An 18,109-nucleotide genomic window follows, 5' to 3' on the forward strand; every position below is an offset into this window, starting at 1 on the left:
TTATTTACTCAGTGTCTTGTATAGTGCGTAGAATGAATGCACCTAGTTGCTGTGCTGTGATTATTTATACTTTGCTTTTCTATAGAACCTTCTATAGAGAGGTCTCAAATGACATGACAGACATTAGGTGAGGATCTGGCCTAATGTAAATCAGCTTAGGTCCATGGAAATTGATGTAGAGCCACAGAAATCGATCAGGGCTTGTCTATGTGGGGCAGCAATGACCACTAGCAATGGGCCAGCTAGCATGACCACTAGCTATGGGCCAGCTAGCATGTTGGTGCACTTTAGAAGTCACACCCATCTAGTCCATGTAGACAAGCTCTTAGTTGAGGATCTGACTAAGTCATACAGACAAAACCCCAATGCAGAGTAGGTATTAATATTCTCATTTTATGTAGGGAGGGGGGGAGGAATGATACATAACTGACCAGTCCAAGGTCTCTTGACTGCGTGAGACTACTTCCCCTCAAATATACAGAAGGGGAAAAGAGATGAAAATGTGCCACCCTTTATTAAAGTTTCTTCTGGCCTAAAATGTTGAACAAACTGTAACAACTATGTAGTGGCAAAAACCTGAACGAACGAAAGAGGATGTGCAACTGGGGCAGAGCTCACCATTGAAGATGGAGAGTCAGCAAGAGAGAGTGTCCCAAAGTTGAGGGTCTCTAAATGACAACGTCCTATTCACTCTTGAAAGCGGTGTTCAAGACACTAAGATGAAATGTCCCAATGGCGGCAGTGGACATTAAAGAAGGATATGGTCTCAAAACTAAGCATATACTTTTAAGAATAGCAAAAAATGGAGTTTTATTACAAGATGTACTCTCCTGCTAAACCACAGTAGAATAGTTTACACGATTACAGTAGGGAGGTGAAGTAACCCAATGGATAATTTAGCTTCATGGCATTCGGCCTGCACCTTGGGCCGCTGCAGTCAAAAGCCAAGTGTAAAGACGAATATGCATTCAGTTTAATGGTCCCACCTGTGTAACTAGCCAGATTTACACTCTAAATTTGATTCAAGAGAAGATACAGATTAGCTGAAAAGGTAAATGGAATTTGAGTTGAGGATCCCTGCAAATCAAGGCTGAAGCTGACTGGACAAAAAGCTCAGGTAGCAACATTTTGCAATGAAGTTCTTGATAATTTCTGTGTCTAATGCTGCAGTGGGCTTTCCACATTCAGTCAGCTCCTAAATATTATGGCTGTGGTTTTCCAAAGACATTAGTGATTTTTGTCAATACCCAACTGGAGACCACTTAAAAATGGCTCCCACTTTCAGAAAGTGGGTGGGTGGTTCAGCCCTTTATAAAAACAACGGACCTTTGAGGTGTTTCAAGATGAAAACCTCAGCCCGTCTTCCCATCATCCTCCCCCTCCAAATTCTTTTCTTTAAAAAGAAAAAGGCATTTGTAATACCCTTCTTCATTGGCCAGTATTAGGAAAAAAATATTTCAAATACCACTTTATGTAGATCAGTAAGTACCCTTTGCCTTACCTTCAGTAACCTAGAGACTATATATTTGGAGTGGTGAACTCCTCACATCAGAATTCAACTTGGCATTTTGATTTCTCTGCTCTTTCTCAAAACACTTGTGGCTTATATCAGATATAAAAACAAAATAAAAACACCTACTGCAAGCCAGCACATCTAACACAGAATATTTAATCAGGGTACCCTAAAACCTATCTGCTATCATTCAAGAAAGATCAATACAGGAGTCACTCTTTGAGACCATAAAGCCGTCTCGTTAAAGTGGAAAACCAGGGCTGACTGAACACAGAGAATGTCATCCTAGCCAAAGAAGGACCAGAAAGCATTGCTGTAGAATAGCCCAAACTGAATTTGAGGCAATTAGCATAGCCTCCTCACATGGCTCTGTGTGGATAGAATTCTTTCACCTGGAAGTATCATAATTCCTAGAGCTCCAATTCAGGGAAACATCTCTATTCATGAAAGCACTGAGGCACATGCTTTAACTCCCACTGAAGTCAGCGGAGTTAAGCAAATGTTTAAGTGTTTTACTGACCTGGGACCTAAAGGGCTGATCATACATTCACTGAAGCCAATGGCAAAGCTCCCATTAACTTTAACCGTGCAGGATCAGAACCTAGGCTAAGAGACTGACTCTGAATGGAGAGATCCTGTAGAACATCACAGAGGTGAAACCTGAAGGGTTCTCTAGATATGACTCAAAAAGCCTACGGAGTAATCACCTTTTTAAAAAAAAACTTCTAGAGAAAGAATATGGCACTTAAATTCAACAGCGTGGTTTAAAGAGAACCTATAGAAAGCTTATCACTTCCTATTCTATAGGACTTTCCCATATGCCATATTTTTTCATAGGAAACTAGGTAGATTCCTCTTTAGATTTAGTTTGTACAGAACCATGTGACATCCACTTATCCCAAAGCTCCCAGCCACAGAAGCCATTAAAAGGACTTTTATAAGCTATTTCAGTCGGCACCTAAATCACTGTCACACTGACCCCATACCCATCCACCTCTCACCCCACCCCCGCAACCCGAGACACAGGCAACCTCTAAGTTGCGTCGCAGCTTCATTGCTCTCATACTGCGCAGACATGCAGGATTGCCAACTCTGGCAATTTTATTGCCCATCTCACAATATATGATATTTCTCTTGAAGTACCAGCTCTTAGAGGTATGTGGTTATGTGAGAATATCAGCTTTCATGTTTCTAAGAAACGAATACAATTCTAGCTTTCATGGCTGTGCAGAAAAGCCTGCAAACATGACCTAGTTACACACAAAGGGCTCCGAAGCAGAAGAACCTCCCATTTTTAATCTCATGACTTTGGGGGGCCCTGACACGTGATACAGTATTGGAGTGGGAGGTAAGTTTCTGGTAAGAGTAGCAAGTATAGAGTTCTCTAAACTGGTATTAATCTCCTCTAAGCCCTAGGCAGGGAGAGTGGTGTAACCAGTCTTGCTCAGTTTTTGTACACCCTGAAGCAATCTTATTCACTCTGACCATTGCACTTTGCTTCCCCAATTACTTGTTTTCAAATGCACAAAAAAAAAGAGAATAAAAGCCATTCACAGCATACCTTTCTACCCATCCAATCCACACAATGCAAAAGTTTTCGCCAAACAAGCACTACATAGGAATTCCATTAGACAGTGAAGGCAGCCTCTTCACTGGTAACGTGTCAGAGACAAAGCAGTTTCTGATTTGATGCTTTCCATATCTTCCTTCCCTCACCCCCAACCACCCTTTTTCATACTCACATGGCCGCTCTTAGTAGCTGTAGTTGAGGGGGATGGTTTTGCAGAGCAGTGTGTGTTTTCCAGCCTGACATGGAAGGCAATATATCATTACAAACAAGTTTTAACCAGTTCATTGGCTGAATTAAAGCCTTGTAGGGCCAGCTGTGCTTTGGCCAATGCATTGGTAAAACAACTGTGCAGTTGCAGAAGAACGAAAACCGGGAGCTTTTCATCGCCCGCTGCACGGTTGAAAGAGAACCAGCATGAAGGTTCTAAGTAACCTCAAACCATTCAGGGACAGCAGGTTCCTAAATTAGGGACAAGAAGGAACTGGCAAGAAAGTGGAAGCCTCACACAGAGCCAAGCCTTACACTTTGCAGGGCAACAGACAACTGGGCCCAAGCCTCCAGGAAAAGGGGTAGGGAGTCAAGTGAGACAATCAGCAGCCTCCCTCTTCGTTCCTACCAGCAGCAGAAAATCGGATGGCGAGTTGATTCCTGGCAATCTAGCGTGGGGGTGAGGAACAGTCAGTGGACTGCAGAACCTGGAAAGGACGGGGAGCCCAAAAGAGCAGGGCTCCAAGTGGTTGCTTGCACATGGAAAGGGGCATTGTCCATTTAAATGTCACATTATTAAAACCAAACTACGAACAGCGCATTAGCTTATTAGAAGCGGAAGCATTTTTGAAAATCTAATTTACTTGTCATCCTCGGTACATTTCTCCCAGCAGGGCAATCAAAAACCAGCAAAGGCACTTTCACTTTCATCAGTAGTCACTTTCACTTTCAGTTAACATGGCTGGAACACTGCCACATTGGCCCTGCAAAAACAGCAGCTGGGCTGGGTTCTTTGTTTTGTTTTTCTTTAAAATGCTGCTTCCCATGGGAATATTTCTATTGATAGTAGGCTTTGTAAGAGCTATACTTATTTGCTAAGTCTAAATTCGTGGCCAAACAGACTTGATGGCATTGCCCCTTTAACGCTGACCTTGGGATACTTGTACATAAGAGAAGAATTTATAAATCCGGATAGTTATTGGAACATCTTGGAACAATTTTCTGTGTGCCAATATCCTTTTCCTTCACATCCCTCCTGAAAATCCATTTTGTCCACAAGGCCCTTCTATGCTCTGCCGCTACTCTTCAATAAGGGTTTCTGTCAGAACTGTTCCCCTGTGTATCCTTTTCTTATGGCCCCTGTTCTGCAGTTGGATCCAAGGCTGCCCAGAGCTTTGGCGATTCAGCTGCGGGTCCGGAGCTTTAAACTCTTCAAGGCATGGAATTTCTAAATCAGGATTGGATGTTTTTCTAAGAGAGAAGCTCTGGTTCAAACAGGAATTATTTCAGGGAAGTTCTGTGACCTGTGTTAGACAGGAGGGCAGAGTAGGTGATGACAGTGGTCCCTTCTGGCCTTGGAATCTGTGACTTGGGTGATTTAAGTATTTACCCAAAGTCCTAATTTTTAAAGGTGCTTAATTACTGTTGACTTTCAATGAGACTTAGGAGCCTCAGTGACTTAAGCGCTTTTGAAAATTATATCCTTTATCTTTTTGCATGTTTTAGAAAATGCCATATGTGCCCTTATGGCTCTCTCTAAGCAATATATGCAGTGCACAGACAATTACATACAAGAGTGTCAAGGTGTGGAACCGTTCTGGATTAGAAGGGGGTACCTTCAATTTACAGAAAGGGGGAAAGTAAGTACCCATCCCAATCAAAAACTTTAAATACCACAGCATGTTGAAAGATCAATAGATTGGGTTTTTTCGGGGTCTGACATAAGTTTCCTACTCACCACCTTCCTTTATAGCTCAACCTCTCTGCAAAATTTATGTCAAGTTATTCTACCCGCTAATGATGTCATAGACTAATTACATAAATTCTGGGAGGTGGGGCAGTGGAGGTGGGGTATTAAGCTTACATGTAAGAACAATTTTTTAACCAGAGGCAAGATTGTGAGCACTGCTGAGAGCTATTAGAGATGGGGAGCTGTCCCACAGTTTCAGCAGATATCAGTCCAACGAACATAGGAAATTAAACACCGGAAATATAGTGTAGTACGTCTCAGAAGGAGCTAGCTATGTCAGGTCTGCATCACTGCAGTGTCTGTGCACCTCCCAGTCTTTATCCTCACAACTCCCCTGGGCGCTAGGGCAGTGCTGTTATCCCCACTGTACAGATGGGGAACTGAGGCACAGAGAGATTAAGTGACTTGCCGAAGGTCACACAGAAAGCCTGTGGTGGAGCAGAAATTGAACACAGGCCTCACACAGGCTCTCACACTCACCACTGGACCATCCTTCCTTACAAGCTAATGTTGGGCATATAATGGCTGATAGTCTACATAGGGCCTGATCTGCTGCCACTCCCTCTTCCGTAGGTTGTAGGCACTGCCCCAAGGGCTTGCAACCTGTCTCTTGCCATGTTGCCAACTTGGGTAACTTCACTGAGTCTCAGAACATGTGGTGTGTTTTCTTAAAGCTCCAGCTCGTGGAATCATGTAATTATCTGAGAATCTCAGTGTGCAAAGAATATATAAAAAATTAAGCCCACGACAGAAAGGCAGTTAACTTCAACACTGTAGGGTCAAGGGCATAGCGCGCCTTTACAAAACATTTGGGTTAAACACACGCATTCTCCAACTAAGTCAAAATCAGGGGAGGGTGGGGGAGAGAAGGAGCTCTTTCCTCAACAGATTTTAGTTACTGGGCCAACTGAACTCCTTAGTCCTGACCCCAAACACACATTCATTCTAACCAAGATGACGGCTGATATCATTAGCAGACACTAATGGAGACTTAGGAAATGGACACTTTCTGGGAGAACTTTAAGGTTCAAGGCAGGGGGTAGAAATCGCAGAAATGACGCTCGTTGTTCCCGGGCCGTGCCTGCCCACTCCTACTAGAAAGGATGGAGTGGGTACGTTTTGCAGGTTTATAGAAGAAGCTGTAGCATAGGATGATAGTCATAAGGCACCTGTAAGTACCGGGGGGTGTTAAGGAGAGAGAGAGAGTGAGAGCACCACCATTCTTACAAAGCTCCATTATCACCTGTTTGGTTTGGCTTTATGGTCCTGATCCAGTGTCCATTGCAGTCCATGGAAAAACTCTCATGGACTCCAGTTGGCTTTGAATTACCCCCTTTGTGGATGAGGGCCAACTGTCCAAGTGCGACAGGCTTAACCTGGAATAAAATCTGTATCTTCTACTCTGTCACTTAATTTACTGAACCCTAATGCCGTACTCTCCTGAGAAGATGAACAAGCTGCCTTCTTCTCTATAACAAAGAATTAAAAATAACTTTATATTGTTACAGATTTAAATGGAAGCTGCTTCCTCCCCATGTCCCTGTGAAATATGTGCTAATAGAGAATAGGGTTCCCCTCAATGGAGAACCATGTAATAAGGCCTCAAAGGATTCAACAATATACAGAAAAATATTAAAGACAATTCACCTCCAGCCTGAAAAGCCAAAATGTGAAGCTATAACTGCATGGAACTGATAATCTGCTGCCATTTCAAAATGATAGTACCTCTTTGTAGTCTGTGTTTATTGTGTATGTGCGCGTGTGTGTATTGAGAGTGAGAGAAAGAGACGGTTAAGTATATATACACAATCTCATATTACAATAGGTTACATATATATGTGTGTTTCAGAGTAGCAGCCGTGTTAGTCTGTATCCGCAAAAAGAAAAGGAGGACTTCTGGCACCTTAGAGACTAATAAATTTATTTGAGCATAAGCTTTCGTGAGCTACAGCTCACTTCATCGGATGCATGCAGTGGAAAATACAGTGGGGAGATTTTATATATACACAGAACATGAAACAATGGGTGTTACCATACACACTGTAACGAGAGTGATCAGGTAAGGTGAGCTATTACCAGCAGGAGAGAAAAAGAGCCTTTTGTAGTGATAATCAAGGTGGGCCATTTCCAGCAGTTGACAAGAACGTGTGAGGAACAGTAGGGAGGGGAAACAAACATGGGGAAATAGTTTTACTTTGTGTAATGACACATCCACTCCCAGTCTTTATTCAAGCCTAATGTAATGGTGTCCAGTTTGCAAATTAATTCCAATCCAGCAGTCTCTCGTTGGAGTTTTTTTTCTCTCTTGCTGGTAATAGCTCACCTTACCTGATCACTCTTGTTAAAAGAAAAGGAGGACTTGTGGCACCTTAGAGACTAACCAATTTATTAGAGCATAAGCTTTCGTGAGCTACAGCTCACTTCCTCAGATGCATATCGTGGAATATTGAGTTTCCACGATATGCATCTGAGGAAGTGAGCTGTAGCTCACGAAAGCTTATGCTCTAATAAATTGGTTAGTCTCTAAGGTGCCACAAGTCCTCCTTTTCTTTTTGCGAATACAGACTAACACGGCTGCTACTCTGACTCTTGTTAAAGTGTCTATGGTAACACCCACTGTTTCATGTTCTCTGCATATATAAAATCTCCCCACTGTAGTTTCCACGGTATGCATCCGATGAAGTGAGCTGTAGCTCACGAAAGCTTATGCTCAAATAAATTTGTTAGTCTCTACGGTGCCACAAGTACTCCTTATATATATATATATATGTATGTGTATGTGTGTACGTGTGTATATATATATATATAGTTTCCATATTATTTTTTTTAAAAGCACAAATACTCATTTGATTTTATGACCATGAGCTTCCACTTTAAAAAAAATATGCATTTTGTAATTGTATCTTTTTAACTATACTAAATAATAGAAAATATTTTCTTATTTAGTACTTACACTATTAAAAGAAATACATTTACCCAATCTGAAGATCAGACCCAAGTCACACATTAAATCAGCTATTTTACCCTTTTTATGGGGTTTGCAGGTCTCCTTTGTGTCTCTACACATTTATACCAGCAATACTAAATGCCAAGAAGTAATAACATAAAGCAATGTTTTCTGTAACTAAGGAACGCAGAAAATGATATGAACAGTGGCTCCAGTTTGCTGATTTGATTTTTTGTAATTTTTTTTTGGGGGGGGGGGGGTTTACAGGAGCCTGTTTTCAGTTCATTTAGCAGACAGTGAGCCTGTATACCGGTATTGAACATGGCTCACAGTCCAAATACATTGCATCACACATGTGGCTGTTCTTGGAAGTCAACCATTTCTGCAAGTTATCCTCAGGAGGCCTGATGTACTATAAGCACTTAGAAATGTGTTTCACTGTGACTGGAACCAAGATGAAATAGCAATATTAGAAGAGATGGTTTAGTTTATGTAGTGGCCATTAAACTAGAACAATGAGGACAGTGGGGAGGTAGGAACATTCTACAATGTAATTTATTCCTTTCCAGTAGCAGTGGAAGTTTTTCCTTCAGGCCTGAAACTGACCCCATCTGCCAAATATAAATCAGAATCAACAACTAACAGAGTTCTGCTAGATTAGTCACATCATAATAAAATACTGCACTTACACAGCACAAGGATCTCAAAGCACTTTCCTGGTATTAAACTATTTAGCCTCACAATGCCCCAGTGAGTATTATTAAGTATTATCATCACTCATTTAACAGAGAGGAAAACATTGGCACAAAGATTTGCTCAAGGTCACACTGGGGGACAGAGGAAGGGTGTCTACAGCAGAGCCAACCCTCCCCCCAGATCTCTTGAGTCCTAGTCCTATGTCTCAACTCATCCTTTCTTCCTGTTCTAGTGTAAGAGGAACCAAAGCTTAGTTCATCTGAGAACTAATGAATCATCCCAGAGAGAAGGAATTCAAATCAGAGTATAAGCATCAGCCCCTATGTTTGGAACCATAGTTCTTTTTATCAGAAGAAGAGATCCTGTTTCCAGTCCTCCTGGCCAACAGGATCTATGACCCCACCCCTGACAAAACCTGGGAGAATGGGAAGGGCTTGACACCCAAACTCTGCTAATTGCAGAATTCCCCTGGAAGCGTGAGGCCATAAGCATGGAGACCCTGTGCCTCAGCCCATCCTCCAGGCTCCCCATCTCTGACAGCAGGGGTCCACTTTAGTCACATTTCCAAAGTCTTCCATTCCAGAGGCTATCCCTTGGGGTCTTCCTTTAAGGGGATGAGGGGCCTTGTAGAAAAAGGAATGCAGCCCCAGGCTGTTCCCTGACTCTTTCCCCACTAGTGGATCCTGCACCCTGGGAAGTTCTTCCTAAGGCCCAAAGAAGGAAGGGGTGGTTGTCATGGGGCAGCGGATGCCTCCTTCCAATGGAGGTGCACATCTGCTAGTGGATGATCCCCTCTGCACACAGCTCACCTAGTCCTTTGTCTTCACAGGATCAGGCAGATCCTTCCGAACCCCTTCCCTCCACTGGGGGTAACATGCTGTGGATCAAAGGCACCTCCTGGCCTTTTATTGTTTGAAACACACTTTTCACAGCCTCTACAGCTCTCATTCGATATTCCAAGAGTGCCAGAGCTGGTGAATACCTCACCATAACAGTGCACGTGAACCCAGCGTTCTTTACAGCATAGGACAGGCAGGGAGGATTCATGCCGGCTCAGGCTTCCCCCTCTGAACAGGCTCCTAAGTCATAGGAATGGATACCAAGGAAGGGGGTTCAAATGAGAGCCACAGCGACACACTAGCGGGCCATTTACAGAATCCGTCTGAGCTACCAGGCAGTTGAAAGACACCCTGGGCCTGATTTTTAAACATTCTGAGCCCCTACCACATCTATTGTCGGTGCAATAACAATATCATGGTAACTGGTGGTCCAGATCCTGCATTCCTTGCTCAGGCAAAATTCCCATTGATCTGAGGGGAGTTTTGCCTGACCAAAAGATCAGGCCTGAAGGAACTGCAACATTAGTTAACAAGAATTAGGGACCAAAGATTACACCCCCACATAAAAATGTACATGAAAAAAACCTGAACACACAGTACCTTCAGATTCCATCTTAAATTTCAAACACACAAGCCTTCCCATGTTTACAGTTCAAGCTATGTTCTCCCCCCCTTGAAATCCACACATATAAATACATTTTTAATCGCCTCCTACCAAAAATCTGTTCATTTTGCACTTACAGGTTGGGCTGTCTAATGACTGTCCTATTTTAACTTCCAACGGTAATTAAGAGAAGCACAGATACGAAACTTCCTCTCACTTCTGTTGTGGGGGAGGAGGAGGGGAGATCAGTTGAGTGCATGCAAGTGTTTAGCAACCAGCCTGAGCCGTCACTGCAATTAGTGATGCACATTTCATAATCGGAAACACTAGCAGTTGCATGCAACTGTCCCTACTATACACTTCATCAAGCAGTCACAAAACACTAGGCCAAACTAGGGACAAAAGGAAGAAGGTTGTGTCAACAATTTCAGGTAGCTTTAGGGTAACACTATCAACAGCCCAGATGTGTCTTTATAGTATAGAAGGAGATATCACTCACAAGGAGTTTTTAAACTGGCACCCACTAACTTCTCTACCACCAGTGTTATAAGAATGTTAAACAAGAAACAACTTTTGCTGACAATGTGATAAAGAATCTTGCTCTTCACCCTCACAACCATACTGTTGCCCTCTGCCCTCTTAAATGATACTAGAATAATCTTCCAAAACACAGCTGCACTGCTGGTGGAAGAGGTAATATTCTGGATCGTTACTGTAGTATTTATATCGCACCGGGTTTTCATTTGAAGATGTTAGAATGATCAATTCAAGAGCTTTCATTTAAAATTAAGGCTGCTACTTTACATTCTTGGGGGGCTCCATGGAATGGATTACTGCCCAGGAAGAGGAGAGGAAAAGACAGACTTTACTAGTTAGCTGTCTCCCAAAAGCAAGGTCTCCAGATTACCACTTTTAAAGGGAAACAAATGGAAAACACACACACACACAAGCTTTTTAACCTAAGATTATGACTGAAAGAGATTAGGAAGAAAAAACACCTCCCTTTTTCAGTTGGTTTACTTTGTACATTTTTACACCTTGTGCATCACTCAGTTTCACTGTTCCCTGTGTCAGCCAGGTTTCCCCCAGTTGCTTGCATGGAGACTTCACACAGCAACAGGGGAGGAAAAACATTATAAAAATAGGATGTACTATAAAACAACAAGAATTGGCCAGGGGACTGAGGGGAGGAGGTAGCACGTGAAAAAGGTTTTAGCTCCTTTCCTAAAAATTGGCTAGATTTTTTAAGTGATTGTGTTCCTTTAAAATGTAGCTCTCACAAGAGGATTGCTTTGATACACTATTGCAGAAAGTGAAATGCTTCCCTTCCTTGTATGAAGTCAGGCAGCAGTAGACAAAGTATCACATACAGTATCTGCCTTAGGCATGCTGGCTATGTCAACAGATTATCTCACATTGAACTGTCTAGACTGTTATTAATATGCAACTGATTCAACAGCAAGGACAATGCAGAATTAAATGGGGATTCTAAAATGAAATCATATTAACCTCTTCAGTTTAATTTAGCATGTTAAAAGTCTAAAGGAAACCAGATGTGACCATCACCGAGGTGCAGACTGAATATTAACAACAAAAAAGTGTTTCCCCCTTTGGAGTATTAAGCAAAGTTGGACTGTCCAGTTGCGAATGAAGTCTGAAAATGTTTGCCCTGTGGCTGCCAGTAAGCCTTTCATAAAAGAAAGCTGAAGCCAAAATAATTTTACTAGGTAAATCTCCCAAGTATCCAAGCACAGCCAAGTAGGTAGCAGTGCCACAGATTGTCCTGGAGTCCTATCATCCACCCAGAAACAAAAACAAAAAATCCTACTGCCCACTTACTAGAGAACTAACACACACTAGCCTTGTGCTGGCAAATACTGCACTGGATCAGTGCAAAATGAAATCCAGCCCTCATTAGTCTTAACCTGCTTCTGTCCTGGGGTATGTAAGTTACATTAGCACCACATGCCATTCTGCCCACACCTGACCATTCATATAGACTTGTCGATTTTTTTAAGAGACACTAATTTACAGAATGTTGACAATCTGACTAACCTGTAATCATATCAAGCAATACAGTAGCTTAGCTCTTCTCCTGCTATAAGGAGGAGTCCCCTGTTTTTTCCTCCAGTAGATAGTTATTTAGGGTCGGTTTGCATTTGGGCTGGTCATGACTTTTACACATCTTGCCCATTTCTCTACAAACTACTCTTCCCCTTGATATTATTTAGGCATGTCACCCATCACTTTTAATGTATCCATAATACCAGATTGCCACCTTCAGAAGTACTCCAGTTCCTTCTGCATATTAACCCTATAGTGTCTCAATGCACCCTGGTGGCTGAAACCAGCCTGAAGTGTTATTGTCTTAAGCCAGTTTAAGATACAAAAACAAGTTTCATCTGTCCAGAACAATTGAAAAAGAAGTCATCTTTCTTACTCCAGATTTCACTGACTGTATTTTGCTATTGATACCATTTCCACCCCCAGCGCATCTCTAAATTAAGGTAGGATTTTTATTGACACATACTAATTACCTGAAAAAAAGAATGATCTATTCAGCTTCCACCAGCTGCCAGTTGTCAACACTGGCTGGAACAAGTGAGCAAAGAACAAAAAAAAATCACTAAGCTTTACAAATAATCATAAAAAACAAAACCCAAAGAATTTCACCGGATCTGAGATACTGCCTGGTGTGTTTATATGACTGAATGCAGACAGCTTTGAATGGACGGCTCTGTCTCTTATTGCAAAAAAAAAAAAAAAAAAAAAAAATTAAGGTGTTAGCCCCGCACAGAAAAAAACCTCCAAATTAAGTATTAAAGAAAAATAAAATAAAATCAGAAATGCAGCCTCGACGCACCGACTGTCTGCACTTAAAAGATTTACAGGAGTAATTTAAATGGTTCACCTGCTGCCAGTTTTCCTCCAAGGATGGCAAAGCTGAGAAGTAGCCGGTGTCGTGGACAAGCTGTAGTTCCTGGAATATACTATAACTAGCCAACACATCCATGCTGCTGCTGAGCAAAACCCTTTTGTTTTGTTTTGTGTTTGTTTGTTTGTGGTGGGGTTTTGTTTGTGATCATAAAAAACAACAATAGATCCAATGTCCCTTTTTTTGTTTTGTTTTGTTTCTGTCACACTGTAAAAAAAAATCAATTCAGGAAAGAGAGGGGAGGAAAAAAAAAACCCCAGTGAGAATGGCTAGATGCACCCAATATGTACAGTGCAAACAGCAGCCAGCAAAAGCGGGGGGACTCTTCCACTTGTAGTAAATGCAAGTCCCTTCCAGGGGTCTAATCACTCCACTTCTTGGACCAGGAAGGGGGAATGCAAACTCCCTGACACGAAACTGCCATCTATTTCTGCATTGCTGCTCGCTGCTCAATGCAATCTTTGCTCTTTATTTTTGGGAGGTTGCATTTTTTTTCTCGCGATCGCTTTTTTTCTCAGCCCCCATTGCCCCCCCCTTTCAAAGCCAATCCCCCCCCCTCAATCCTGCAAGCTCAGAGCCCCCCCCCCTTCTCTTCGTCCCCCTCCCCTCCCATCTTTCCTCCGCGCAGCCGTCAGCTCTTGAAGGAAGCTGTCCATTAAGACAACGCGTGACCATGTAAGGCGAAGAGGGGGTGGTGGGGGGAGCCCATGAAGTCACTGAAGCCCAATGAAGGCCAAAGAGAAGGGGCCGGAGGCGGAGCCTGGCACGGAAGGGCCCTGCGGATTGGATGGGGGTTGATCTCCCCGCTGCCTTACAAGGCAGTGTAAGGCGAGCTATTTTTAGAGGGCTATATAAGGGGCGCACGGCTGCGCGCGCCTGCCCGGGGACCGGAGAGGGGGTGGCGCAGGGCCGCGCGCCCTGGCTCTGGGAGGTTTGCAAAGCGAGCCCCGCACGCACGCTGCGGGCAGTCCGTAAAGCGACGCGGCGGGTCGGAGCTCTCCCGGGGCCCGGCTCCCCAGCGAGCGGGGCAAGCAGCGTGGACACACAAGGACCCACAACAGAGGCGTGACCCCCCACCCCCTCGCTCCCCGTCCCACAAAGGGGCTGTGCAATCCGCAGCCTAGCGTGGCATCTTAATGGCAAACCCACAAAGGTTTCGGGGAGAAGGGCTTGCTCGTTAGTGACCATTGTAAGCAGAAAAACGCTGCCCTTTAGGGCACAAGGCGCAGCCGGGAGGCGAGGGCAAAACTCCCTGCGCCGAGGGAAATAGGAGCTGGTTTCTTTTAGTCAGATGTCTTGTTCCGCCCCCGGGGGGGGGGGCTATCAGCACTTCTCTGGATCGTGCCACCGGGGGGCTTTTCCCGGGGCAAGGGGAGAACATGGTGCAGAGAGGGAAAGAGAGACATTCAGTGTAATCAGAGAAGAAAAGCAGGCGGTTAAATGCAGGCTCTCCGATTAAGCCTGTTCTGTAGATCTAGGCTGCAGTTTCCACAGTATGCATCCCATGAAGTGAGCTGTAGCTCACGAAAGCTTATGCTCAAATAAATTGGTTAGTCTCTAAGGTGCCACTAGTACTCCTTTTCTTTTTGCGAATACAGACTAACACGGCTGTTACTCTGAAACCTGCAGATCTAGCTACATCTGCGGTGCTGCTCACCAGCTGGCTAACTCCGCGCTGCCTGGGGGAGCCGGGGAGCGCCCCTGCGCGTCTCCTTCCCCTGTTGATCGCTGAAGGGGGAGGATCTGTCAAAAAATTCCCAGTCAACCGTTGATTGAGCGAGGGCGCATCAAACCGATGTGTAAATTGTAAGGGGTGAGAGGGGAAGACTAAACAGCGTTACAGCCGGTGTGTGAAATCTGTTGGAATACGAAGGACTTGGGAGTGAGTTTTTGACACGTGCCCAGGGCCTGTGTATGTTGTGAGTATCTAGCCCAGACAAGGATAAGGCAGCCTCTTGAGAAGGAAGGAGTGCTGAATGTTAATAAGGCTGGAATCCCTCCATAAATGTACATGTATTTATTAGAGATTCATCAAAGCATTTAACCAGGCTTAGCTGTTACCTGATCTCACTTGCATACTAGTTTGGGTTAGCCAGTGAGCTATTTGACCGTAAATGGTTAGTGTGATGGCAGCTTCCCCAAATTGCTCTTGGAGCTGGGCAGAGTTGCATTTCTGCTTTTGGAATGATTGCAGAAGTGTGACTGTGCTAATTTAAAGATGATGGTTTTTTTCCAGTAATAGAAGAAATATGTTCTCTTTGTCTCTCTTAAATTTCAAAGGGCCCGTGAGTCCTATCAGATGCACAGCCAGGGCCATATCCCACCATCAGTCAGCAGGCAGAGCTCCCTCCAGTGCTCTTTTGTGAGGGACCCTTGAGTTGGGAGTTGGAATGGTTCTCAACATAAACAGATTTTGCCACAGATGCTGCCCTGTGCTCTCAGGCCATCTGGTTTTGCAACAGTTGCATCACCACTTTTCTGCCCCTACATGAATAAGATGAACACATTTAGCCACCATCTAGCTCTGCAACCCAACACCAGTTCCTGGGCCAGATTATCAGGTGATGTAAATTAGAATAGCTGCATGGACTTTAGTGGAGCTGTGCTGATTTACACCAACTGAGGATCTGGCCCCTTAAGTGTAACTCACAGTAATGTTCAGGTATAAAGTAAGCTGTCTGGCAGTAATTAATTTTGCATGTGTTTTGTCTCCATCAGGGCCAAATTATGGGGAATGCTGTTTTCTAGCATTGACTTCACATGAAATGCAATAATTCTGTAGCTGAAATTTATGTTTGGAGGAGATGTAACTGTGGGTTCTATAAATAATAACCAGGAGCAATGGCGGGCTTGGGGGACTGTATACAAATAAATGTCTTTGGCACTGCAAAAGTACACATTGCTTTTAGATTGTGGGTTCGTTTTGAAAAATAGTTGGATGGTTTGTGGAGTTGATCAAAGCGTGCTCAGTCTTTCACCTCTGCAGCCTGCACAGTTCATTGGTGATGGTGAGTTACTGTTTGATGATAGTTTGATAGTTCAAAGGCCTGTGTGGGAAAAGAAGCATTGCCTTTCTCTCTCCATTCACTAGCCCATTGTAAAAGAACCACCCCAGTTGGCAGAGGAGAGGAAAAGCTTTGCACTGGCTGTATCTGTGCTGGAGGTGTTCTGAGGATAGAAGTCATCAGTTTCTAGGGTTTCTTTGGTCTCCCAGAGTAGTGACAGATTTTCTGAGCACATAGAATGACATGTCAGGTAAAGATCCTAATGAAAGGACAAGAAAAGAAAGAATCCCAAACCAAGAGGGTCAAATATGATAGGAAACAAGACAAGGCAATTGTTCCACAGCTACTGTACCAAGAAAAACCTGTTTTAGAAAAAGCTTTCAGTGAGCATTCGTCCTTCGTGGATCATCTTTGGAAAACAATTTCAGAGCAAGAAACTTGTAATGAAGCTGTACGTGGCCTGTTTAAGGGTACAGATGATGAAGATTACTGAATTTGCAGAATTTGGACTATTCAAGTCTCCATTTCTATCTACTGGTTTAAGAGTTTCCAGGGCTGAAAAAGCACTTTACACTCTAGCCTTCAATCAGGTGTGGCTTTTTAATAATTGTGCGTATCTACAGTTTTAATAAAAAGCAAGGTGCTCAGCAGTTGGACCCCCCAGAGCTAAGGACTTCCTCTTTCACAATGACTAACCTGTGGTTTTGTTTCAGCACTTTCCATTTCTAAAAGGAAGGGAGGATCTTTTCTGTATTCCAGGCCTCCATTTAGACCAGTTTCAGTTCTCACCTACACCCATGCCCATCTGGAGTAATACCATTGATTTCAGAAAGGGACGATTTCCATTCTGACTTAACTCCATTGCAAATTTGCACTGGGGTACTCCAGATTTATACTGGTGTAAGTGAGAGCAGAATTTGGCCTTTACGGCTTGGGGATAAATTGCTCTAAGCTCCAGGCTGTCAATCCCTACTGACAGATGACCTTATAGGAGTCTTCTGTGATATGGTAACGATCAATTTCACTTTCTTGCCCTACCTTTCGTCAGGGATTTCTGCTTTGGATCGTCATTATTTGTTTTGATTTTATTTCTTTCAAACTTCTCTGGCTAACGCCGTGCATGGAGAAATGACTGTATCTCCATTCTCCTGGAAAAGGCTGCTCTCAAGTAGGGCACTACACTGCTGGACACCAGCTGAGAATCTAGCATGCAGTCTTTTGTCAGGCTGTATGGTTACTAAAGGCCAGACTTTGCCATCAGATACAGGTATGCAGCTTCTGTTAGTTTCAGAAGGACTGCATGCTTGTCACTGAAGGCAGAATTTGGCCTTAAGCCTTGATGTGAAGATCTGCGCTAAGATTCTGGCCACCTGCCTGGAAATGATTCAAAGGGCATCACTCCACGGTTTCCAGGAAGGTGTTTAATTTTTATTGTCTGCAGCATTGTGGATATTCTGTTTAGACGTTGGTTCAGAAAGCTTTCTCTTAAAGCTGGATGGGGGTTATCCTTTGACAGTGTTGGAAATGTCTGAACCAGGAACTAACGCTACTCCATTTAGCCTGCACAACCTTCCCTGTGTAAAATGCACCAGCAAAGGACTGACTCGGGAGCAGTGAAGGAAGGAGTCATTTCCTGCTCCACCCTAGCTTCAGGGGTGGTAATCTGCTACTGGCCACTACCATTAAGAAAGTGCAGCTGCTCCTCCCATGATCCAGCCATACTTCCCAGCACTCTGAGTGACACCTAACTCTAACAGACTAGTTTTCATCAGTAGATCACAAAGTGCTCAACAAAGGAGGCAGTATTCAGATGGAGAAACTGAGGCACAGAGAGGGGAACATGACTTGCCCAAGGTCATCCAGCTGTCTAGTAGCAGAGCTGGGAAAGATCCCAGGTCTCCTGAGTCTTAGCCCAGTGTTTTATGCACTAGGCTTCACTGCCTCCACCAAGCCTTGCTTGTGGGTGTGGAATTAGTGGGCTCACAGGCCCAGAGCCCCAAAGGTATTTAGGTGCCTAACTCCCATAGGAGTAAGGCACCTAAA

At 43.7% G+C, this 18,109-nt stretch overlaps 1 protein-coding gene across 3 annotated transcripts in view; it reads right to left on the reverse strand.

Moving 5' to 3' along the window:
- The window catches only part of KLF7 (KLF transcription factor 7), a 66,958-nt gene extending 53,385 nt beyond the window's left edge, over positions 1–13,573 (reverse strand). For all 3 annotated transcript variants that reach the window (XM_073306620.1, XM_073306618.1, XM_073306617.1), the window contains exon 1: positions 13,038–13,573. In XM_073306620.1, the coding sequence (XP_073162721.1) occupies positions 13,038–13,139 (102 nt within the window). In that variant the 5' untranslated portion in view covers positions 13,140–13,573. The remainder of the gene's footprint in view (positions 1–13,037) is intronic.
- Positions 13,574–18,109: the final 4,536 nt, after the last annotated feature.

Source organism: Lepidochelys kempii, chromosome 11 (assembly GCF_965140285.1).
Source record: "Lepidochelys kempii isolate rLepKem1 chromosome 11, rLepKem1.hap1, whole genome shotgun sequence".
In the NCBI taxonomy this organism is placed as follows: Eukaryota; Metazoa; Chordata; order Testudines; family Cheloniidae; genus Lepidochelys; species Lepidochelys kempii.